The sequence below is a fragment of the Monodon monoceros genome, unplaced genomic scaffold (assembly GCF_005190385.1).
Source record: "Monodon monoceros isolate NGI ecotype Baffin Bay Population unplaced genomic scaffold, NGI_Narwhal_1 Super_Scaffold_18, whole genome shotgun sequence".
Classification (NCBI taxonomy): Eukaryota; Metazoa; Chordata; class Mammalia; order Artiodactyla; family Monodontidae; genus Monodon; species Monodon monoceros.
This window is the reverse complement of record NW_021703774.1, coordinates 82,566,714-82,592,804: the sequence shown is the minus strand read 5'-3', so window position 1 is coordinate 82,592,804 and position 26,091 is coordinate 82,566,714. Positions and strand designations below refer to the sequence as shown.

The 26,091-nt window shown below is 37.5% G+C and overlaps 1 protein-coding gene across 1 annotated transcript in view; it reads left to right on the top strand.

The window, feature by feature from the left end:
• CAPZA1 (capping actin protein of muscle Z-line subunit alpha 1) overlaps positions 1–26,091 on the top strand; it is a 47,964-nt gene that overhangs the window by 4,217 nt on the left and 17,656 nt on the right. The window contains exon 2 of the mRNA XM_029228662.1: positions 19,541–19,604. Within this exon, the coding sequence (XP_029084495.1) occupies positions 19,541–19,604 (64 nt within the window). The remainder of the gene's footprint in view (positions 1–19,540; positions 19,605–26,091) is intronic.

The following is a 26,091-nucleotide window of genomic DNA, read 5'->3' as shown; positions in this document are numbered from 1 at the left end:
TCGTTGACTAGAATTAATACTACCATTTTTAAATCTTCTCTTCTATTAGCTTTGCTGAGTAGTATTCATATGATCTGTTACAAAATCCTTGGACAGGAGCATAAAGCCTAAGCAGGTACAAACTCAGATGCCAATCTTTGGTGAGGAGCGTAGGTTCATTATAATTTCTTCTAGAACATCTAGCTGTTTTATTAGGACCAGCCTTAATGCTAAGCAAAGCAGTGTAATTTGTCAAAAAATTCAGACCCCAGGTTGGTCTAATTCAGAAGCCATGCTTTTTTCACTATACTGTTTTTAACATGTATCCGTGAATGAAGAAATCAGAATAGAGTCATCCATTTAATGAATTATAAATGAGGTATTGTGGGGTAGTGGGAAGGAATGATTCTGAGCCTCAGGAGATTTGGCCTCTCCTTGCTATGCTTTTGGTCACCAGTGTGATTTTTGAAAATTCACATACCTCTGTGGGCCTCGAAAGTTTTCTTCTAAAATAGGTAAGGGAAATTGGATCAGACTGACTGAACAAAGTTTAATGAACTTTTTCAAACTCTAATTAAAAAAAAAAACACACACACAACTCTAAGAAACTGAAACATTAAAATGTTCCAGGAGTTTCTGTCATTGTTTACTTTGGCACATTTGCCCCATAACGAACCTGTGAAATTCTTGGTTACTGCAAGCAAGTCTTTTTATCTAGTGCCTAGCATACTATCAGGTACATAGTGTAGGCACAAGCTATTGGTATGAAAGAGACCAATCAATCACAGGTTCATTCATTCTTATATTTCCCCAGCTCATGCTCCCTCATTCTCCCTCCCCAATTATTTCTGGTAATCTGTAGGTATTTCTTGTGTTCAAGAATGTGTCCACACTCTGGGTGCCTCTTCCAGCATTCATTGTGCCTGAGCATCTACTGCCGTTACTGGTGCTCTGTCATGGCACTGCTAAGAACATTTGATCCCCTGGGAACATTTTCCTAATACCATAAAGTTCCAAAGCCTTATTGCATATCAAAATCAGTATGTATACTGTTGTCCCTAGGTATCTGTGGGGTAGTGGTTCCAGGACACCCCCCCCATACCAACATCCGCGGATGCTCAAGTCCCTTATATAAAACGTTGTAGTACAGTCAGCCCTCTGTTTCGGCATCCATGGATACAGAGGGCCGACTATGTATACTTTGAACCTTGAAAAACCCCTAATAAAAGTATTTCCTTCATCTTCTATAAGTTCTCTCCTTTAGAGCTCAGAAAAGCACACACTGTAGGATCAGGTGTCATTGTTCTTTTCTGTCTCCAGAAAACACCTTCATCTTTTTGATAAAAAGTTAAAGTCCTTATATGGATCAGCTCCTGAAAATAAAAACCCTGGATAGGGGAAACTAGTCGTGATTTTTTTTTTTTTTTTTCGATACGCGGGCCTCTCACTGTTGTGGCCTCTCCCGTTGCGGAGCACAGGCTCCAGACGCTCAGGCTCAGCGGCCATGGCTCACGGGCCTAGCTGCTCCACGGCATGTGGGATCCTCCCGGACCGGGGCATGAACCCGTGTCCCCTGCGTCGTCAGGCGGACTCTCAACCACTGCGCCACCAGGGAAGCCCAGTCGTGATAACTTTTGATAGGCAGTTTGACTAATTACGGATTTCTGAACTAGGTGATAATTTTAATATGTACTTATTATTATTTTCCCTTCTCCCTTTATCAGAACCTCCTGCCAACCTTTGCATTTCTGCTCATCCCACCATTATTCTCTTTTAGTCACATAGGGTCGGAACACTGCCATCATCTTTTTTCATCCTTAACCTCTCCTCTCATGTTCAATTAGTATTTCAGTCCTGTAAATTCTTCTTCCTCTCATTAGGTTCTTTTCCTCCATTTCCATTAGTCTTTTTTTAAAAATTATTTTGAGTATATAGGAACTATAATCACATGCTTAAAATGGTAGGAAAGGACATGAGTAAAAAGTCCCCTCCCACCCATTTTCCAGCCACCCAGTTCCCTTGAGCGGCAGCCAATGTTACCAGCTTCTTTTCTATTTTATTTTATGTATTTATTTCTATTTTATTATTTTCAAATAGGTAGGTATACTTTTCATTGAACAATATGTCTAACCTGTCCACATTCCTATTACCATTTTCTTCATACAGGACCTTTTCTTATGCTTGGATTATTTTTAACAACATTCTTAATTGTTCTCTTTGCCTCCAGCCTCCCCTTTTCTTTCTATATTTTCACTGATTTACCATCTTCATACTGCTAAATTTTGAGCAGCATATAAAATTTATCTTTGCTATAACTGCACATGTATATTGTTAGGGCAGTGTCTCTGGAGATGGAATGTTCAGTTGAGTGGATCATTTGACATGTATGTTGTGATATATATAATGTATAAACAGGAAGACAGCATGATACCAGGCTGCACTAAAGAAAGGTGGTGGGTTTATTGGAACATGAGAGAACTTTGCCTTGTGAATTCTTTGTTTTGCATCTAGGTTACATTTAAGTGCTTATAATGTGCTAGATACTTTATGCATTAAAATGTATTCATCTCAAAATATCCCCATAGGCTGCTTACCCCATTTTAAGTTGAGTAAACTGAGGCACATTTCAGGTTAAAAAATATATAAGCAAGTGTCCAGAACTAGTAATAGTAGAGCAGATGCAATCTGCTGGTAATCTACTTCCAGACCTGTGCCTTTACCCACTTTGATTCCTTTGAGTAGATAGTAGGTAGTGAATTGAGATAGCAAACAATTCTACTGAAATAATGACATAATCCTAAACTGCAGTCAAGTTTAATGGTATAGTGATGTGGATGCTTGTATAGACACTGAAATATTGATATTTTATGGGCATGACTGCATTATAATTACTACCAAATTTGGGGAATGCCCTGGTGGTCCAGTGATTAGGACTCTGCACTTTCACTGCCATGGGCCAGTGTTCAATCCCTGGTCCAGGAACTAAGATCCCGCAGCGAGGGGGAAAAAAAATTACTACCAAATTTGCATAGTGCTCTTTTGAGCTTCTACAAATATGCCACTAAGAATTCTATATTTAAAATGTGTTATAAACTGAAGGTATTGAGAAACATGAGTTCAGAAGAGCACTGTTTGTCTTCTTAAGAACCTCAGAACATTATTGCCTACAGCAGAATTGCTTATGTGTTTCTTTCAAAAGCAAGATTTCTGGGTTCTGTCCTAGACCAGCTGAATCAGAATTTGGGGGGACCAGTGCTCAGGAATCTATTTTTAATAAGCTTCCCAATAATTATTGTGCAACTTGAGAACCACCATTCATATCGTAATCCTCTGCCTGTTAAGTTCAGAAGCTTGATTCATCCGGATAGTAAGGGACAAACTCATATTAGCTAGGCTCATGAAACTAGTGTTTAAAAGGAGGATAGCGACTGATTTAATAAATACAGGAGGGCTTAGATTCCTTTTTTCAAGTAGATCAGATACATAGGAAATCAAATTATAATTTTCTCAGTTTAAGCATGGAGTCAGAACCAGAGATGTTAACTATACAGTCTAACATTTTAATGGTGTTTTCCTCCATAGTAGGGATATATATCCAACACCAAGACCAAGTCAGATCTTTGCGTAGTGCACCTTCTAACTTTTAACAGCAGTGGACTTTCTTTCTCTAGACAAATTTTACAAGGCTGGAAGGAAGTCATTATATATCAAAAATTTGCATATTGCAGTTTCTCCTGCAGTCTTTACCCTCTTAGTTAATGGCACCTTCATTCTTTAGTTGCTCAGGCCAAAAAGTTTAGTGTCATCTTTGATTCCTGCTTCTCTCACAATACACATACTGTCTATTAGCAAATCCTATAGGCTGTGCCTTCAAAACATACCTAGAACTTGGCTGTTTCTCATCATACCCCTATTTCAACCACTCTGGAAGAAGCCACCATGATTTCTCATGTAGATTATTGCACTGGCCTCTCTGGTCTCCCTGCTTCTGCTTTTGTCTCTCCATAGGCAGTCTGTGTCCTCAATGAAACACCCAGAGTGATCTGGTTAAAAAATGTAAGTCAGAATATGTCACTCCTCTGCTCAGAATCCTTCAGTGGCTTCCCATCTTTTTCAGAATAAAAGTTTTTACTCTGACTACAAGTCCCTACATGATCTGGGATTTACCTCTTTACCACTTATGTCTCTGACCTTATCTCCTACCTATTCTCCCCTGGTCCTCTCTAGCCACACATCCTCACTTAATGGGTCTTTGCATTTGATCTGTCCTTTGGAGTTCTCTTCCTTCTATATCCCTCACTTCCTTCAGATATTTAATCCGAAATTACCTTCTCAGTGAAGCCCTCTGTGATCATCCTGTCCAGTTCCAATCTACCATTTTATATCCTCTTTCCCTGCTTTGTTATTACTCCTTAGCATTTATCACTAGCTAGCATACCATGTAGTTTAGTTGTTTAATCTCATCTATTGTTGGGCTTCCCTGGTGGCACAGTTGTTAAGAATCCACCTGCCAATGCAGGGGACACGGGTTCGAGCCCTGGTCCGGGAAGATCCCACATACCGTGGAGTAACTAAGCCCATGCATCACAGCTACTGAGCCTGCTCTCTAGAACCTGCGAGCCACAACTACTGAGCCCACATGCCACAACTACTGAAGCCTGCGCGCCTAGAGCCTGTGCTCTGCAACACGAGAAGCCACCACAACGAGAAGCCCGTGCACCCCAATGAAGGGTAGCCCCTGCTCGCCACAATTAGAGAAAGCCCGTGCACAGCAACAAAGACCCAATGCAGCCAAAAATAAATGATCATAAATAAAATAAATATTTAAAAAATCTTATCTGTTGTCTCTCTACCCACTATGATGTAAGCTCTGTAAGGACCATATACTGTTGAATCACCATTGCCTAAAACAGTGCCTTCATAGTAGGCCTTCAGATATTTGTTGAATGAGTGAATGAATCTTGCTTGGATAGTATTTTTTTTTTAACATCTTTATTGGAGTATAATTGCTTTACAATGGTGTGTTAGTTTCTGCTTCATAACAAAGTGAATCAGTTATACATTTACATATGTTCCCATATCTCTTCCCTCTTGCATCTCCTTCCCTCCCACCCTCCCTATCCCACCCCTCTAGGTGGTCACAAAGCACCGAGCTAATCTCCCTGTGCTATGCCGCTGCTTCCCACTAGCTGTCTGTTTTACGTTTGGTAGTGTATATATGTTGGATAGTATTCTTAATTTCATAGTTAACTAACTCTTAGAGGGCAGACTAATTTCCAAGTTTTGCGAAGCCATATTGAGGACTCCAGTACTTCCAAATTTTTGTTAATGGAACTTCCCACACAGAAGGCTTTGGCAGTTCTCCATTACCTTCAGAATAAAACCAGAATTGTTGTTAGCGTAACTACTGCCATCTGACTCATTTTACTCTTCCTTTTGCTTTTATTATCTCCAAATCTGTTTCTGCCAAACTGGTCTGCTTACAAAACACTGTTTTTTCCCTACCTTTTTTTATTCTTACCAGTTCCCTTATTTGTAATGCCCTCCCTCTTTCTCCCACCCCCCCTACTATTTAAAGCACTTTGTAGAGCCCAGCTTAGATCCCCTTCCCTGTAGTTGTGTTTAACCAGCCCAACCCATATCCATCTCCTTCCTAAGAGTTCCATGTTGTATATTGTCTATAATACCTATTTGGCAGTTTGGGTGCTTTGAATTAGTTATTTTTAAATGATTGACACATCTTTACTGAGGGCTATTGTTTGTATAAGTTGTTTTGCTAACAGTGGTAAAGTATACAAAGATTTGAAAAGCCAGGATGCTGACTGTATGCTTGTCTTATGTTATTTGTATCCACTGTGAAGATTTGCACTCAGTATTAGCTTAAAGTAGTGGCTTTCAACCTTGGCAGCACATGAGAGTCAACCTAGGAAGCTTTTAAAAATTCTGGTGCCCAAGCTCTACCCCAGGTCTATTACATCAGAAGCTCTGTGGGTGGAACCCAGACATCAGTAATTTTAAGGCTCCCCAGGTGGTTCTAATTGTATAGCTGTTCTTCAGAACCAAGGCTTAAGGCAAAAGGGAATTTGTTGGCTTACTTCTTTTGCCATTCTCCTTTTTTATTTTATTTTATTTTTTTTGGCCGCGCCGGGTCTTAGTTGCGGCATGCGGGATCTAGTCCCCCGACCAGGGATCGGACCCAGGCCCCCTGCATTGGGAGCTCAGGGTCTTACCCACTGGACTACCAGGGAAGTCCCTGCCATTCTCCTTTTTGTCTTTATCTTTAGTACTCAGCTCACCTCAGTGCCTGGGACCCGATAAAGTATAGTTTGTTTTGTTTTGAGTGAATGAACAAATTGGTAAACACAAAGATTCAGTAACATCTAGGCATTTGCTTAGGGAAAGAAAGTTAAGTATCTGCTATGTCTAAGTCCGTCTCATGTTACCTCATTGGATTCTTAAAGTAGTGCTAGATATATGAGCAGGTATTATATTCACAGATGAAGAAACTAAGACCCAAGTAATTAAGTGCTAAAGCTGGCATGTGAAACCAGATCTGACTCCCAATGATTTTGGAAAAAAAAAGTAAATTTGGTAAAAAGATATACCTTTAAGTTAGAAATACCATAACATGCCAGATATGCACCAGATCTTAAAAGCAAAATGCTTCTTCCCACTGCATCTGTTTCCAAGCCAGCATGGGCCCTCACTGCTGAACTCTGCCTGTTTGGACTTGGCATTTGCATCATTGCTTTCTGGCATGTGAATCTCAAGGCGTTTGGGTGGATTTTCCCCTGATTTCTTAATTTGGTCCTGATTATTTCCAAAACAATACTCATTGTATCTGGCCGCTTGGAACTTTTTACCTATCTGCCCACTCTCCTAGGATTGGGGGTGAGAATGTGTATTTTAACAAGTCGCTTTTGTGATCTTTTCACTCACTTTAGTCCTTTTTTCTAACCCATTAGAACACTATATCTCAGACTTTTATATTTCCTCAGTTCTTGATCTAGACATTTAGGTAAATCCTCTAATTAAGCCAAATAGGGTCCTTTCCCTCCTTTCATATGTATATCAATGCTGTTTTGCATTTAAGATCAGACAGCTTTTTTATCTTTACTGAGATTGAGCCAGTACTTTTTTTTTTTGACTTAAGGTTTTGTCACTTTGAACTTCTAAATGAACACTAAAGATATATACTTGGAAATCTTTTTACCTACATTTTGGATGTATTATATTAGGATAGTCCAGAGTGAGGGCTGAGGAATGATTTCCTTCTAACTCGGTGCATAGAGGAGTTGTAAATTAGAAGGGAATGGTTGGGAAAGATAACTAAAAAACAAAATAGGAGCTATTTTTTGGTTCTTAAATGTAAATTTTATGGTTAAGTATGTTTTTATATACTGTTATACAGCGTAAAATACAATGCTGACTACTGTTAAAGAAGATTAATCTGACACTTGTTAAAATGATAAGAAGACTTTATTCAATACTTTTGTATTAGGGGAGAGAGATTGAGTTCAGGTCCAAATAAGCAAAGACTGCTGGGCATGAAGAGCCAACAAGCAAGTGAGCGGGTCAGTAGGTGGAAAATTACTAACAGGAGACATCAGGGGTAGAAGGATTCTTGCTAACAGAAGATCGAGGACTTATACATCAAAAGTTGGGGACAAGGAACTTGATCAGATATCAAGAGTGGGGGAATTCTCTTTAAACTGAGAGCAGGATTCTTGCTAAGACTGGGCTAGGCAGGCCATAGACAGGATGGGGCCAAGATAAAAGACCTAACTGAGAAGAGGGCTCAGAGAAGCCTAACTAAAGTTTGGACAAGGAGAAAGTCTTTGGCACTCCAAATGTGTTATATTATTACTTTAATAAATCTTCAAGCTGTTTTCCTTAGCATTGGTAGACTTTTTAAAAATGAAATTGCTCTACTTAAACTTGGCTGCCTTCACTACCTGTTTGTCTATATCTGACAAAACTTACAAGTGGTTACTAATAGAACAGTTTCTAAGAAATACTTGAAATGGCTTTTAAAAGAGTATACATAAAACAAATTACTTGGAAGTGTCGCCATCTTTTTTATAATGTTGATTCTAATTTAGACATATCTATGCTTTTTAAACCTTAGGCCTTACTGATAATGATAAATCAAAATAAACTATCAATATATACATCTAAAATTTTATTTATTTTTTTGGCCACGCCACACGGCTTGCAAGATCTTAGTTTCCCTGACCAGGGATTGAACCCTGGCCCTTGGCAGTGAGAGTGCAGAGTCTTAATCACTGGACCGCCAGGGAAGTCCCCTAATTGCATTCTGAATCTTTATAATATCTCCAGGTCTAAACTGGGAAAATAATATTTAGCTTATTTGGAATTTAAAAAAACATAGCTAACAGTAAGTTTATTAAGTAAAACCTTTTATTCCATATGGCCTTGGAGATCACTGAAAATGTATTTTTTTCTGAAATTATAGCCCCAAATTAAATTCTCACTAGCCTCTGGGAACTCTCTGCCAGCAGGGATTTTGTTTGATAAAGGCACTGAAACTGGAATTCTAGAGCTAGTTTGATACTGAAATACATGCATGTCAGCAGCTTGGAACCATCTATTAAATTATTGCCCCAGGCAGTTTATTGTTGATACACTGAAAGCCTTAGAAGCAGACCAAAAAAATGAACTACATTGAGGCAAGATGTATTTTAAAACAAACAAACAAACAAATAGCATCCTAGGGGGAGAGAGAGATGAATGGGCAAAGCACAGAGGTTTTTTAGGGCAGTGAAAATACTCTGTATGGTACTGTAATGGTGTATACATGTCATACATTTGTCCAAATCCATAGAGTGTGCACCACAAAGAGTGAACCCTAATGTAAGTTACGGGCTTTGGGTGATAAAGATGTGTCAGTGTAAGTTCATCATTTGTAACAAATGTACCGCTCTGGTGGGGATTTTAATAATGGAGACTGTGCACATGGGGGGACAGAGTATATGGGAAATTTCTGTATGTTCCTCTCAATGTTGTTGTGAACCTAAAACTGCTCTTAGAAAAAATAGTCTTAAAATACATAATAATAATAATAATAACAACAGCAGTAACATCCTAAATATCTTCAAATAGGAAAAACTGTCTTAAAAAATAACATTGAATTCCATGCAAATATAACTTTCTTACCAGGATAAGAATAAGGTATTATCTCTTTCTGGAGGAGGAATGCAACTGCTTATCCTTGAATACTTCTGGAATGATGTAGAATAAAAATAAGTAAAATAAATATTTATGAAAGCACAATTTACAACTATTTTTTTGAAGTATAGCCTAGTTGAAAACATGAGTAAACTTTGAAAAGATGTATTATCAATTTAAAGGGAAGCAGAGGGACTTCCCTGGTGGTCCAGTGGGTAAGATTCTACACTCCCAATGCAGGGAGCCCAGGTTCGATCCCCGGTCAGGAGCTAGATCCTGCGTGCATGCTGCAACTAAGAAGTCTGCATGGCAACTAAAGATCCCGCATGCCACAGCTGAGACCTGGCACAGCCAAAATAAATAAATATTTAAAAAATAAAAAAAATAAAGGGAAGCAGAGTAGAGTCACTTTGAAAAACTTTTTTTGGTCAAAAAAAGTTGTTGATATTTATAGTTGATGAAGATTGTAAAGATGGAGAATATTAGGTGACTAGGACCCAAAGAACTTCTGGAAGAGAGGAATTATTTTCTCAATAATTTGAAGGCTTTGTTCAGTTTAATAATTTAAAGCAGCAATTATCTTGCTGTGACTGCTTAATAATAACTGACATTTACTGAGCCTCCATATTATATTTTAAATATTTTGCCAAAGACTTGACATATATTATCTTATTTAACCTTCACAGCAATTCTAAGAAGAGATACTATCCCACTTTAGGGAGAGGCTGTGATTCAAAGAGATTAAGAGACTGAAATTCAAATCCAGGTCTGTCCAACTCCAGAGTCTTTATCTTTCCATTTTGCCATAGTACCTCATAATAATCTTAAAAGCTAAGCGCACTTCCTTAGTGTCATTTTATTCAAAAGGGATTTTGTAAACATTTACTAATTGCCTATGTGCCGTTTACTTTGCTAGACCCTGTATAGGATAGAAAAAGAAAGCAAGGCAGTTTGCCCAAAGAAAACTTAAGTCTTTGGGAACAGGATGGTACCTATTGAACTAATTGTCAACAGCAGTTATATTTTAGGTGCTATGATAAATGTTCAAAGTATGGTAGAAGTAACAGAGGATTCTTGAGACTTTAAGTAATGGGGAATATATCTTTGAAAGAAACAGATTCCCCAACCTTGGAAAATAGGAGTGATTTAGACAGGCAAAGATGAGAGAGGCACAAACTCAAGGACAGTGTGAGTAAAGGCCCAGAAGTGAAGCCTTTAATACACTAATGAGGGAGATAAAGATTTTCATAGATACCTTGCTGGCAGAGATTTGGCTCATGGAAGTATACAAAATTTGGGCAGTATAAACTGACCTGGGCCTTGCTGATAATTGGAATATGGATATTATCTAGTGAAAGATTTCTTCCTTGCCTGTCTGGAATTATCTACCGAGCATTCACAAAGAGCTGCAGTTGTTAAATATTCAACGTCAAATTCTTTTGTTAAGGAAACTATTTTAAAAGGTAGTTATGAATAGATATAATGTTGAAATGTGTGGGGTCTGTTATTAAAAGATTATTTAAGGGAATTCCCCGGAGGTCCAGCGGTTAGGATTCGGTGCTTTCATTGCCTAGGTCCTGGGTTCAATCCCTGGTCAGGGAACTAAGATCCCACAAGCTGCGTGGTGCAGCTGCATGACAAAAAAAAAAAAAAGATTTGAGTTTTATAAAAATTTTGTAAATTTATTTTTCGACTACATTTTCTAAAATTTCTTACTAAAATTAACAAAATTACAAAATTAAGCAGTTTCTAGGGAACAATGGGATATATTACGTTCTCAGTTTCATTTTTAAACTTCAGTACAGATATTAGTAATATAAAAATGAAATTTTGAATATTGTAAGGATTGAGTATTTTACTTTATTTTCCTTTTTGGGGAGGTAAGAGGATAAGAAAAATGGGAAGAAACTGAAATCTAAGAAAACTTATCTTTCATTGATACTTATAGACTTTAAATTGCCCCTATTTAGGTTAGAAACATAATACAGTGCATTCCATGAAATTAACATTTTTGGAATATTTAAATATATGAAGGGGTAGAATTGTGTATGAGGCTTGATTTACTCCCCCTTTAAAGTATATATGGAGTTATACCCTTTACCGCAGACACTATCATATGAATGCTATGTACAATGAACCTGTTACTTTATGCAATAGGGACTTTTTTTTTTTAAGCAGAGTGAAGTTTTTGTTCAACTAAAACATCCATATCAGTGATTCTCAATTAGGAGCGGGGGCTACATGCCTCCCCTCCATGGGATATACCTGCTGTCACCTTTCTTTCCCCATCCCAATCTTGAGAATGATTGACTAAATTACTGTTACTGTGTCATCCCTCATTTGTACTGCAGCAAAAATATTTTTGCAGTCACTAGCTGCTTAGCCATTTCTCTTTCCCCTTTTGCTTGTGCCAGTGATTTTGTTTACCTCTGTTAAATTTCATCTTGTTAGTTTTGACCCAGTTTTGAAGCTGGATGATAAAATTTTGACTTTTAAAGTTATTATTTATCATTTGATTTACCCCTCCCAACTTTGTGACAACTGCAGCTTTCACAAGGAAAGCTTTGTCTCAATTCCTGGTTTAAAAATAAAAGTGTAAAAGGGCTAGGCCAAATCCATCAGACCACACTATAGATAATCCTCCTGAATTTTAATACCTATTAGTACTGCATAGTACACATGATTGTCTAGTTCAGTGCCACCCCTTTGTACGTATGTGACCTTGGACAAGGCACTTCTGAACCTGTTCCTTCATTTACAGTAGGGATAATAGTCTCTTCCCTGCCTATTTTTAACAAGCTGTTTTAAGATCAAAAGAGAGGTTATGAAAGAGTTTTGTAAACAATAAAATAGTATTCATTCATTTACATTCCTAGCTTGTGCCAGGTCTCAGTCCTAGGTATACAGCAATGAACAAACATAACAAGTTCTTATGCTATATGCTAGGAGTTGGCAGATCTGGTCCACTGCCTGTTTTTATATGGCCTAACAGCTAATATATTTTGAATGGTTAGAAAAAAGATCAAAAGAAGAATATTTCATGATGTGAAAATTACATGAAATACAAATTGCAGTGTCTAATGTGTTAATTAACTCAATGAGGGTAATCCTTTCACACTGTATAAGTGTATGTATATCAAAATCATCACATCGTACACTTTAAGTATCTTATAACTTTGTCAATTGTACCTCAGTTAAAAAACAAAGTCTTACTGGAACACAATTATGCTCATTAGTTTACAGTTGGGACAGAGATCATGTGGCCCACACAGCCGTAAAATATTTACTGTCTGGCCCTTTACTTCAGCAGTTTGCAGACCCCTGCTCTGTGCTCTTGGAATTCTTTTGGAGGTGTTGAGCAGTAAAAATAAGTATATGTTCAGTGGTGGCAAGTTCCTTGAAGAAATTTAAAGCACGTAAGGGGCAAGAATTATGAAGGGTGTGGAGGGTATAGTAGCTAATTTATGGAAGTCAGAGAAGGGTACTTTAGTAGGTGATATTTGAACGGAAACTTGAATGAAGAGGGAAGTGAACTCTCTGATAGAAGAGCATTTCTGGCAAAAGGAATAAAAATTGCAGTAGCCCTGAGGTGGGAGTGTAGCTATAGGTCTAGGAGCTAAACAGTAGGAGAATGAGACGGTGAACCAAATTGTAAAAGACCATGGAGCACACTTTAGATTTTAAAGTGATTATATAAATATATCATTACAATTTCTATTACAGGTATTCCTTCAATGTATTTTTATGGTATTATTATAGTGACAAATCAACTTAACACTTCAAAGCCTGTCTTCAAAGACTGTCAGATGTTTATCTAATACTAAGTATGGTCGTCCCATGGAGGGGGATTGGTTCAGGGATCCCCGAAGATGTCAAAATCTGAGGATGCTCAAGTCCCTTACATAAAATGGTACAGTATTTGCATATAACTTACGCACATACTGCCATATATATTTTTTTCTTTTTCTTTTTTTTTTTTTGGTGGTACGCGGGCCTCTCACTGTTGTGGCCTCTCCCATTGCGGAGCACAGGCTCCGGACACGCAGGCTCAGCGGCCATGGCTCACGGGCCCAGCCGCTCCGTGACATGTGGGATCTTCCCAGACCGGGGCACGAACCCGCGTCCCCTGCATCGTCAGGCGGACTCTCAACCACTGCGCCACCAGGGAAGCCCCTGCCATATATTTTAAATCATCTCTAGGTTACTTGTAATGCCTAATACAATGTAAATGCTATGTAAATAGTTGCTAGTGTATGGCAGATTCAAGTTTTGACTTTTGGAACTTTATGGAATTTTTTTTTCCTCTGAATATCTTCGATCCTTGGATGCAGAACCCATAAATACAGACGGTCGACTGTAATCCATCTTTTTTACTAACTCTCAGAAGGTAACATGGGGACTGTTGACCATGACAGTGTTTTTTTGGTTTGTTTTTATTTCTGGCTGTGTTGGATCTTTGTCGCCATGCGCGGGCTTCTCCCTGCAGCGGCTTCTCTTGTTGCAGAGCACAGGCTTTAGGCGCACGGGCTTCAGTAGTTGCGGCGTGTGGGCTTGGTAGTCGTGGTGCAGGGGCTTAGTTGCTCCACAGCATGTGGGATCTTCCTGGACCAGGGATCGAACCTGTGTCCCCTGCATTGGCAGGCGGATTCTTAACCACTGTGCCACCAGGGAAGTCCAACCATGACAGTGTTTTAGGACCCCATGTTGGCATCTAATGATAACTACATTTCTTTTAACTGCTCATTTAGAACTTCATCCTTGCCAAGTGTATATATCTTCAAATCTCCCCACTTTCATTTAAAACCTAGATGTTTTGGTTTCTTTAATTGGACATTTCTCTGGTTCTTGATATTCTCAGATAATTTTCTAAAAATTATTTATTGTATGGGGAATGTTGGCATGCCCCTTTTCTGCTTTTTAAAAAATTTTTTTAAATTTTTTCATACAAATAATTTATATTCCTTGTACAACTTTTTGAACATAGAGATAAGCCAAAAAATAGATGAAAAGTATCTTTTGTAATACTACTATCAGAGGTAGTCCCAGTTAAAAGTTAGTAGCTATACATATATGTAAATATATATACTTAAAAAAAAACAGGAATACATCATTTTGCAGCCCTTTTCACTCAACAGCATGATAAATATCAACCCATGTTAACAGATAGAACACTTCTCAAACTCTTTCGCTTTCAGGACCCATTTACACTCTTAGAAATCTGGTTGTTTTTTCCCCCAGTTTTATTGACATGTAATTGACATACAGCACGATAAGTTTAAGGTGTACAGCATATGATTTGACTTACATACATCATGAAATGATTATCATGGTAAGTTTAGTGAACATCCATCATCTCATAGATACAAAAGTAAATAAATAGTTTTAAAAAGTTTGCTCACGGTGAGAACTCTTAGGACCTACTCTCTCAACAGCTTTCATATATAAAATACAGCAGTGTTAACTATATTTATCATTTTGTACATTACATCCCTAGTACTTATTTATCTTATAACTGGAAGTTTGTACCTTTTGACCCTCTTTCCCCACCCCTGTCTCTGGTAACCACAAATCTGAATTCTTTTTCTATGAGTTTGTTTTTGAAGTATAATTAACCTACAACACTATGTTAGTTCGTGTTAAACAGTGTAGTGGTTTGATATTTCTGTACATTTCAAAATGATTACCACAATAAATCTAGTTATGGTATGTCACCATATAAAGATTGTGCATGAACTATAACCCTTAATAGTTATTGATTATATTCCCCACACTGTACATTTCATACCAGTCACTCATTTATTTTGCAACTGGAAATTGTACCTCTTAATCTCCCTCACCTATTTCTTTCCTCTCCCCACCCCCTCCCTTCTGACAACCACCTGTTTGTTCTCTGTATCTGTTACTCTTTCTGATTTGTTTTTTAGGTTCCACATATGAGTGAAATTATATAGTATTTGTCTTTCTTTGACTTATTTCACTTAGCATAATACCCTCTAGGTTCATTCATGTTGCTGCAAATGGCAAGTTTTCATTCTTTTTTATGGCTAATGTTCCATTGCATATATATGTGTACACACACACACACCACATCACATCATTATCCATTCATCTAGGTTACTTCCATATCTTGGCTATTGTAAATAATGCTTCAGTGAATATAGAGGTGCATTTATCTTTTCTACTTAGTTTTTTCATAGAAATTGAGTTTTGGTTTTTGTTTGTTGGTTGGTTAGCTTTTTTGTTTTCTTTTTTTTGGCTGCACCATGTGGCATGTGAGATCTTAGTTCCCTGACCAGGGATTGAACCCGTGCCCCCTGCAGTGGAAGCACGGAGTCCTAACCACTGGACTGCCAGGGAATTCCAAGAAATTGAGTTTTTATTTATGTGGCTTGTATGTATTATATTAGATATTAAAACTTACAGATTTTTAAAACAATTCATTTTAATATAATGATAAATTTATTGCATATTAACATAAATGGTTAGTGTTTTGTTTTTTTAAAAAAAAACCTTTTTTTTGAAAATGCAGAAAGAATCAGTAGAAAAAGTAGCATTGTTTTACATTATGCAGATCTTTTAAATATCTCCATTCAGTTTGTTATGCTGTGTTGTCTTAGTTTGTACATATTGTTCCCTCCACGGGGAATGCTGTCCTTGGTATATACTCATCCTCCAATCCAGCTCAAACATCACTGCCTTTGAAGGTCACCCCAACCCCTCCTTATATACATATGTAGAGTTGATTGCACCTTCCTTTGTGCCTCATTGTGCCTTTTAATGTTTTCTATATTACTATCTAGGTGACAGATCCTTTGCGAATAGTGACAATGTCTTATTCAGTATTTAATCTTTATTTACTGACTCTTCTCTTCCTAGCTGCTCAGTAAATGTTTGCTGAATGGATGAACTGCTACTTTTTTTTTTTTTGCGGTATGCGGGCCTCTCACTGTTGTGGCCTCTCCCTGTTGTGGCCTCTCCCGTTGCGGAGCACAGGCTCCGAACGCACAGGCTCAGCGGCCATGGCTCACGGACCCAGCCACTCCGCAGCATGTGGGATCTTCCCAGACCGGGGCACGAACCCGTGTCCCCTGCATCGGCAGGCGAACTCTCAACCACTGCGCCACCAGGGAAGCCCAAACTGCTACTTTTTTACATGCAGAGTCATTTCATCCATTATCCAAATGACTGTTTTTTAATTATGGAAATTCCATCAGATTTTATAACTTTTGAAAATTTGTGGATAGTTTCATAAATATTAGTAGCTTGAACTTTCAATTTGGTAACTTTTATGCATTCAAACGTTAATAAGTAGTATGTAAAATATGGCTGTGGCTTTTTTCTTTTAAGGGAAATTGCTTTTGGGGTAGTATATGAATATATTTTTGAATTACACACACTTAATTTTGCTTGACCGAGGGGAGTTTCATAATTATGTAAGGATTATGGGACATGCACCTTGACAGAAAGTGGGATAGACCATAGCTGCTCAACAGACTTGCCACAAATAGACTAAAAAAATAGGTTTGCTATTCAAAATAGGTTTGCTAATTTCTTAAATAAGTGATTGACACCAACAGTTGACAAGTACAGTAATATGATTAAGTGTACATGCCAGAGCAGATATACACAGTTGGAAATCCATATTGGAACTATTAGTCCTGTGTAATATAATTCTCATGAGTTGAGCAGCATTTCTTACTTCCTAATTAGAACCCCTCTTTTTATTTTTGTTGCTCAGTTAATTTAAGAGCTTTATGGAATATTTCCTCTTAATCTCCACCAGTTTTCATCCCAGAAAAATAATATATTAGTGACAATTACCCTGTCACATTAGGGTTCTCAAACTGTATGTGCATAAGAATATCCTAAGGTGTTTGTGATATAGATTCCTCATACTTGCTTCCTGATGATCCACATAAAAGTTTTGTCTTCTAAGTTTTAAGAAGTCATACAGAATTTTATAGCTCAAAGAAATTTTGCAGATCTCCTAATCTCTTTTAGGAGTAGGATTATTATGAGGAAACTCAGAACCAAAAAAGGTTAGCAATGTTTCCAGAATCACAAATCTAGTTAGTTAATGGACCAACAGAGCCAGTAATTAGAATCCAGGGTTTCCATTCTGCCTTGTTCCATGAATCAGTAGGCCTTTCTTGACTGAAAAGATAAGTTTGGCTATGGAGCAGCTTTTCTTTTACTCTTTTTAGAATCAGAGCAAAGTCACATAAGATCTTCCATAAAAACCTAGGGATTCTAAAGTTGTAAAGTATTTCCATCTTTTTCTAATTCTCTTCTCAATCCCAGCTTTATTTTCCAAAGATTCTTAAAAGTCTTTTTTTTTCCCCCTTAAGAATGGTTTGACTTTGATGATAACCTTAATTTGACTGGGTCGATAAGAACTTAAAATTGTTTGAAGGAAATGGAAGAAGTCAACAGAGGGTGCCTATCTGGAAAGTAGAGCTCAGTTTATTGTCAGATATACCATGTTCCTCTTTGCCCCTCATCAGTGAGTTGATCATCTTTATACTCATCACATCAGATATTAGGTAATTTTTAGTGTCCTTTCTCTCATAGTGTGTTAGAATTATACTGAGAGACCCATTTGAGGTCAGTCATGTTAACATTGCTAACATCATTATTACATATGTAGAGATATAGATATAGCTAAATGATATTCCAAGTTGTTTTTTTTCTTCAATATAGGTTTGTATGTTCTTTGTATTTCGTATTTTACTTGATGAGAGATGAGAGACTGATTTGTATGGCAGACTGAGTACATGGTTTTACCTTACCTTTTATGCCAAAACTTTTAAAATGAAAAAGTGGAATGGGAAGAGAAGTAAATTAGTAATAGTTTAAGTAGTGTCATGGGAGGATATCTATTTAAGGAGCAAGAAGGGAAGAACTCAGAACAATCGTGGAGTGGATTAGTTGGGGAATTGTTCTCTAAACTTACTGGACCACTTGGCTCTTCCTTTCATTCCCATTTGGGCTAAGCTGCAGACGAATAGTATTTGTCCTCAGAATGTAGCAATGAGAATGAGCACTGGGAGCAGAGAGGCAGGGCAGTGCCCCAGGGAGCCTGTGGCCTTAGGAGGCTCACTCAGAAGGTAATCTGCTCACACATTCTCGGCAGCAAGTCTACTCTTTCCCTCCCCTACAATCAAGGAGACAAGCTACAAGTAAACAGAACAGGCAAACTAAATTGAATTCAAAGAGGAGCAACAAACATTTGTGGGAAACCAGTACCATGAAAGAGAGGCACCAAACTCAACAAACAGTATATCTAAATTCTTAAGAAGCAGTCAATAAAACAAGACTTTAAAATAAGTATAGTTAATAACTGCAAGGAGACTGAAGAGATTATTGCACACACAAGAAATAAAAGTCTTGGAAATTAAAAATAGAACAGTTAAAATAATTGTCTGAAAACAAAATGGGCACAGCTGAAGAGCATGTTAGTGAGTTGAAAAATGGAGCTGAGGAATTCTCCCTACACAAGGCATAAAATGACAAAAAAGGTAAAACAGGAGAAAAAATTAGTTATGCAGGTTAGATAATAACATTTCAGCATCCATCTCTAATCAGAGGCCCAGAAACAGATTGACAGTAGTGGGCAGGGGAGGGAATCAGAATAAATAACAAAAGAAATATTTTCCATGGCATTTTTAGGACCTTTAGTACAGTGCTGAATAGTTTAGGTGACAGGAGTCATCTTTGTCTTGCTTTTAAAATTAGTGACACTGCTCATGTTTCATCATTATTGAATAAGCCGTAAAATTTTAGTAGATAACCCTTTATAAAGTTAAGGAGGTTTATTATACTAAAAACTAGTAGTTTTGTTGTTGTTTTATGATATTTGGATGGGTGTTGAATTTTGTCTTTTTTCCAGCATGATCACAAGGTTTGCTTTTAATTTGTAAGTTACATTGATTTATTAGTATTGAATCATTCTTGCATTGGGATAAACACCATAAACACAAATTGGCATAATACCAATTAGCTAATATTTTATTTAGTTTTGCTGGTGTTCATAAATGAAATAGGATCATAGCTTTCTTTTTGTGACTGCAGTATATTTTGACCAAAAATTGATTATTTAGCTTTTTAAAAAGAAAAATTCAAAATTAAAGCAGCATGTATATCCCAAATTAGAACAAATCTGTACTGATAATAAACACTTTGAGATGTTTTGTGAAAAGAATATCTGAAGGCTCCTAAACAGTAAGGTTTAAACAGGAAATTATATTTCAAGGGATGTGATAAAAATTTTGTTATCTGTTAATTCCTTCCTCTCTTATATGCTACTCTTCTCCTTCCCCTCTTATATGCTACTCTTCATAATTCTTTTACTAAAAATTTTATTTCTGTTTAGGTACGCATAGCTGCTAAATTCATCACTCACGCACCCCCAGGGGAATTTAATGAAGTGTTCAACGGTGAGTAAAGATTCGTACTTAGTTATTTTAAACCCTCCTTAATCACATACGAGCACTTATTGAGTTTGCTATCTCTTTTAATCCTTATAACATTATAGATATAGCTAAGGAAATCAAAATTCAAAAAGGTTAAAATAATTTAGCCCATATCACCCAGCTGGTAAGTATCAGAGCAAGGATTCAAACCCAGGTCTGAGTCAAAAGCATGCTCTTAACCCATACATTAGGGTACCTATCTTATGTGAGAAAAGATTTAAAGTAATTTAATACTGATAAATGTAGAAACAATGTTTAATTGTTTTATATCATTATAAAATATAGCTTAAATCTCTTCAGTGCTTTTACTCAGGAAGTGTCATAGCATAGGACATTTTCTAGAGCCGCTGGGGCTGAACTGACTGTATCTGGGAAGCTTGTTAAATATACAGATTCCAATCTTATCCTCTTAAGATTCTCATTCGTTAGATCTGGGGTAGAATGGGCAATCTGTTTTATCAAGTTCTCCAGGTGATTCTGAGTCACAGCCAACTTGGGAACCACTATTCCTATATATTTACAATCTTCCATTCTATTTACTATGTTAACACAACTTACAGAATGAAAAATGTAAATGAGGCATTATAACGTTGCATTAATATCAATCATCATAATCCCATTTTAAGTTATAAATTAATTCATCTTAAAGTTCCCCTTAAGTAAAATCATAATCTTTGTGCATCTTGGTTATTTTAGCAAACATTTATTTTGAAATTCTAGTTTTACATTAGAAGGTTACCTGCTTAAAATACCATATAATAGAACGTATAGACTACAATTCTGCAGCCTGTGGAAGGAAAACCACATTCACAGAAACACAGACAAAATGAAAGGGCAGAGGACTTCGTACCAGATGAGGGAACAAGATAAAACCCCAGAAAAACAACTAAATGAAGTGGAGATAGGCAACCTTACAGAAAAAGAATTTAGAATAATGATAGTGAAGATGATCCAGGACCTTGGAAAAAGAATGGGGACAAAAATCAAGAAGATGCAAGAAATGTTTAACAAAGACCTAGAAGAATTAAAGAACAAACAAACAGAGACGAACAATACAATAACTGAAATGAAAACTACACTAGAAGGAATCAATAGCAGAATAACTGAGGCAGAAGAACGGATAAGTGACCTGAAGACAGAATGGTGGAATTCACTGCTGCAGAACAGAAAAAAGAATGAAAAGAAATGAAGACAGCCTAAGACACCTCCGGGAGAGCATTAAACACAACAACATTTGCATTATAGGGATCCCAGAAGGAGAAGAGAGAGAGAAAGGACCTGACAGTATATTTGAAGAGATTATAGTCGAAAACTTCCCTAACATGGGAAAGGAAATAGCCACCCAAGTCCAAGAAGTGCAGAGAGTTCCAGGCAGGATAAACCCAAGGAGAAACATGCCAAGACACATAGTAATCAAATTGATAAAAATTAAAGACAAAGAAAAATTATTGAAAGCAACAAGGGAAGAACAAAAAATAGCATACAAGGGAACTCCCATAAGGTTAACAGCTGATTTCTCAGCACAGACTCTACAAGCCAGAAGGGAGTGGCATGATATATTTAAAGAGATGAAAGGGAAGAACCTACAACCAAGATTAATCTGCCCAGCAAGGATCTCATTCACATTTGACGGAGAAATCAAAAGCTTTACAGACAAGCAAAAGCTAAGAGAATTCAGTACCACCAAACCAGCTCTACAACAAATGCTAAATCAACTTCTCTAAGTGGGAAACACAAGAGAAGAAAAGGACCTACAAAAACAAACCGATAACAATAAAGAAAATGGTAATAGGAACATACATATTGGTAATTACTTTAAACGTGAATGGATTAAATGCTCCAGCCAAAAGACACAGGCTCGCTGAATGGATACAAAAACAAGACCTATATATATGCTGTCTACAAGAGACCCACTTCAGACCTAGGGACACATACAGACTGAATGTGAGGGGATGGAAAAAGATACTCCATGCAAATGGAAATCAAAAGAAAGCTGAAGTAGCAATACTCATATCAGATAAAATAGACTTTAAAATAAAGAATGTTACAAGAGACAAGGAAGGACACTGCGTAATGATCAAGGGATCAATCTGAGAAGAAGATATAACAATTATAAATATATATACACCCAACATAGGAGCACCTCAATACCTAAGGCAAATGCTAACAGCTATAAAAGAGGAAATTGACAGTAACACGGTAACAGTGGGGGACTTTAACACCTCACTTACACCAATGGACAGATCACCCAGACAGAAAATTAAGGAAACAGAAGCTTTAAATGACACAATAGACCAGATAGATTTAATTGATATTTATAGGACATTCCATCCAAAAACAGCAGATTACACTCTCTTCTCCAGTGCACACGGAACATTCTCCAGGACTGATCACATCTTGGGTCACAAATCAAGCCTTGGTAAATTTAAGAAAATTGAAATCATATCCAGCATCTTTTCCAACCACAACGATATGAGATTAGAAATCAATTACAGGGAAAAAAACGTAAAAAACACAAACACATGGAGGCTAAACAATACGTTACTAAATAACCAAGAGATCACTGAGGAACTCAAAGAGGAAATCAAAAAATAACTAGAGACAAATTACAACGAAAACACAACGATCCAAAACCTATGGGATACAGCAAAAGCAGTTCTAAGAGGGAAGTTGATAGCAATACAAGCCTACCTCAACAAACAAGAAAAATCTCAAATAAACAATCTAACCCTACACCTAAAGGAACGAGAGAAAGAAGAAGAAACAAAGCCCAAAGTTAGTAGAAGGAAAGAAATCATAAAGATCAGATCAGAAATAAATGAAATAGAAACAAAGAAAACAATAGCAAAGATGAGTAAAACTAAAAGCTGGTTCTCTGAGAAGATAAACAAAATTGATTAAACGTTAGCCAGACTCATCAAGAAAAAGAGGGAGAGGACTCAAATCAATAAAATTAGAAATGAAAAAGAAGTTACAGGGGCTTCCCTGGTGGCACAGTGGCTAAGAATCAGCCTGCCAATGCAGGGGACACGGGTTCAAGCCCTGGTCCAGGAAGATCCCACATGCCGCGGAGCAACTAAGCCCATGAGCCACAACTACTGAGCCTGCGCTCTACAGCCCGTGAGCCACAACTACTGAAGCCCATGCACCTAGAGCCTGTGCTCCGCAACAAGAGAAGCTACCGCAATGAGTAGACCCCGCGCACCGCAACTAGAGAAAGTCCATGCACAGCAAGGAAGACCCAACGCAGCCCCCCCCCAAAAAATCAATAAATAAAATAAATTTTAAAAATAAAAAGAAGTTACCACAGACACCACAGAAATACAAAGCATCCTAAGGGTCTACTACAAGCAACTCTATGCCAATAAAATGGACAACCTTGAAGAAATGGACAAATTCTTAGAAAGCTATAACCTCCCAAGACTGAAAGAGGAAGAAATAGAAAATATGAACAGACCAATCACAAGTAATGAAATTGAAACTAATTTAAAATATTCCAACAAACAAAAGCCGAGGACCAGATGGCTTCACAGGTGAATTCTATCAGACATTTAGAGAAGAGCTAACACCCATCCTTCACAAACTTCCAAAACATTGCAGAGGAAGGAACACTCCCAAACTCATTCTACGAGGCCACCATCACCCTGATGCCAAAACAGACAAAGATACTACAAAAAAAAATTACAGACCAATATCACTGGTGAATATAGATGCAAAAATCCTCAACAAAATACTGGCAAACAGATTCCAACAACACATCAAAAAGATCATACATCATGATCAAGTGGGATTTATCCCAGGGATGCAAGGATTCTTCAATATACGCAAATCAATCAGTGTGTTACACCATATTAACAAATTGAAGAATAAAAACCATATGATCATTTCAATAGATACAGAAAAAGCTTTTGACAAAATTCAACCCCCATTTATGATAAAAACTCTCCAGAAAGTGGGCATAGAGGGAACCTACCTCAACATAATAAAGTCCGTATACAACAAACCCACAGCAAACATCATTCTCAATGGTGAAAAACTGAAAGCATTTCCTCTATCAGGAACAAGACAAGGATGTCCACTCTCACCACTATTATTCAACATAGTTTTGGAAGTCCTAGCCATGGCAATCAGAGAAGAAAAAGAAATAAAAGGAATACAAATCGGAAAAGAAGAAGTAAAACTGTCACTGTTTGCAGATGACATGATACTATACATAGAGAATCCTAAAGATGCCACCAGAAAACTACTAGAGCCAATCAATGAATTTGGTAAAGTTGCAGGATACAAAATGAATGCACAGAAATCTCTTGCATTCCTATACACTAACAACAAAAGATCAGAAAGAGAAATTAAGGAAACAGTCCCATTCACCATTGCAACAAAAAGAATAAAATACCTAGGCATAAACCTACCTAAAGAGATAAAATACCTGTATTCAGAAAACTATAAGACACTGATGAAAGAAATCAAAGATGACACAAACAGATGGAGAGATATACCATGTTCTTGGATTGGAAGAATCCGTATTGAGAAAATGGCTATACTACCCAAAACAATCTACAGATTCAATGCAATCCCTATCAAATTACCAGTGGCATTTTTTACAGAACTAGAACAAAAAATCTTAAAATTTGCATGGAGACACAAAAGACCCTGAATAGCCAAGGCAGTCTTGAGGGAAAAAAATGGAGCTAGAAGAATCAGACTCCCTGACTTCAGACTATACTGCAAAGCTACAGTAATCAAGACAACATGGTACTGGCACAAAAACAGAAATATAGATCAATGAAACAGAATAGAAAGCCCAGAGATAAACCCACGCACCTGTGGTCAACTAATCTATGACAGAGGAGGCAAGGATATACAATGGAGAAAAGACAGTCTCTTCAGTAAGTGGTGCTGGGAAAACTGGACAGCTACATGTAAAAGAATGAAATTAGAACACTCCCTAACACCATATACAAAAATAAACTCCAAATGGATTAGAGACCTAAATGTAAGACTGGAAACTGTAAAACTCTTAGAGGAAACCTAGGAAGAACACTTTTTGACACAAATCACAGCAAGATCTCTTTTGATCCACCTCCTAGAGTAATGGAAATAAAAACAAAAATAAACAAATGGGACCTAATGAAACTTAAAAGCTTTTGCAAAGCAAAGGAAACTACAAACAAGACAAAAAGACATCACTCAGAATGGGAGAAAATATTTGCAAACAAATCAACGGACAAAGGATTAATCTCCAAAATATATAAACAGCTCATGCAGCTCAATATTAAAAAAAACAAACAACCCAATCAAAAAATGGGCAGAAGACCTAAATAGACATTTCTCCAAAGAAGACATACAGATGGCCAAAGAGCACATGAAAAGCTGCTCAGCATCACTAATTATTAGAGAAATGCAAATCAAAACTACAATGAGGCTTCCCTGGTGGCGCAGTGGTTGAGAGTCTGCCTACCAATGCAGGGGACACGGGTTCATGCCCCGATCTGGGAAGATCTCACATGCCCCGGAGCGGCTGGGCCCGTGAGCCATGGCCACTGAGCCTGCGCATCCGGAGCTTGTGCTGCGCAACAGGAGAGGCCACAACAGCGAGAGGCCTGCGTACCGCCAAAAAAAAAAAAAAAAAAAAACTACAATGAGGTATCACCTCACACCAGTAAGAACGGGCATCATCAGAAAATCTACAAACAACAAATGCTGGAGAGGGTGTGGAGAAAAGGAACCTGCTCGCACAGTTAGTGGGAATGTAAATTGATACAGCCACTACTATGAAGAACAGTATGGAGGTTCCTTAAAAAACTAAAAATAGAATTACCATATGACCCAGCAATCCCACTACTGGGCATATACCCAGAGAAAACCATAATTCAAAAAGACACATGCACCCCATTGTTCACTGCAGCCCTGTTTACAGTAGCCAGGTCATGGAAGCAACCTAAATGCCCATCGACAGACGAATGGATAAAGAAGGTGTGGTACATACATACAATGGAATATTACTTCGCCATAAAAAGGAGCGAAATTGGGTCATTTGTAGAGATGTGGATGGATCTAGAGACTGTCATACATAGTGAAGTAAGTCAGGAAGAGAAAACCAAATATTGTATATTAATGCATATATGTGGAATCTAGAGAAATGGTATAGATGATCTTATTTGCAAAGCAGAAATAGAGGCATAGACGTAGAGAAGAAATGTATGGATACCAAGGGGGAAAGGGGTGGGGAGGGAGGAATTGGGAGACTGGGATTTACACATATACATTATAGTTACTACGTATAAAATAGACAACTGATGGGAACATACTGTGTAGCACAGGGAACTCTACCTAATGTACTGTGGTAACCTAAATGGGAGGGAAGTCCAAAAGGGAGAGGATATCTGTATGTGTATGGCTGACTCATTTTGTTGTGCAGTGGAGGCTAACACAACATTGTAAAGGAACC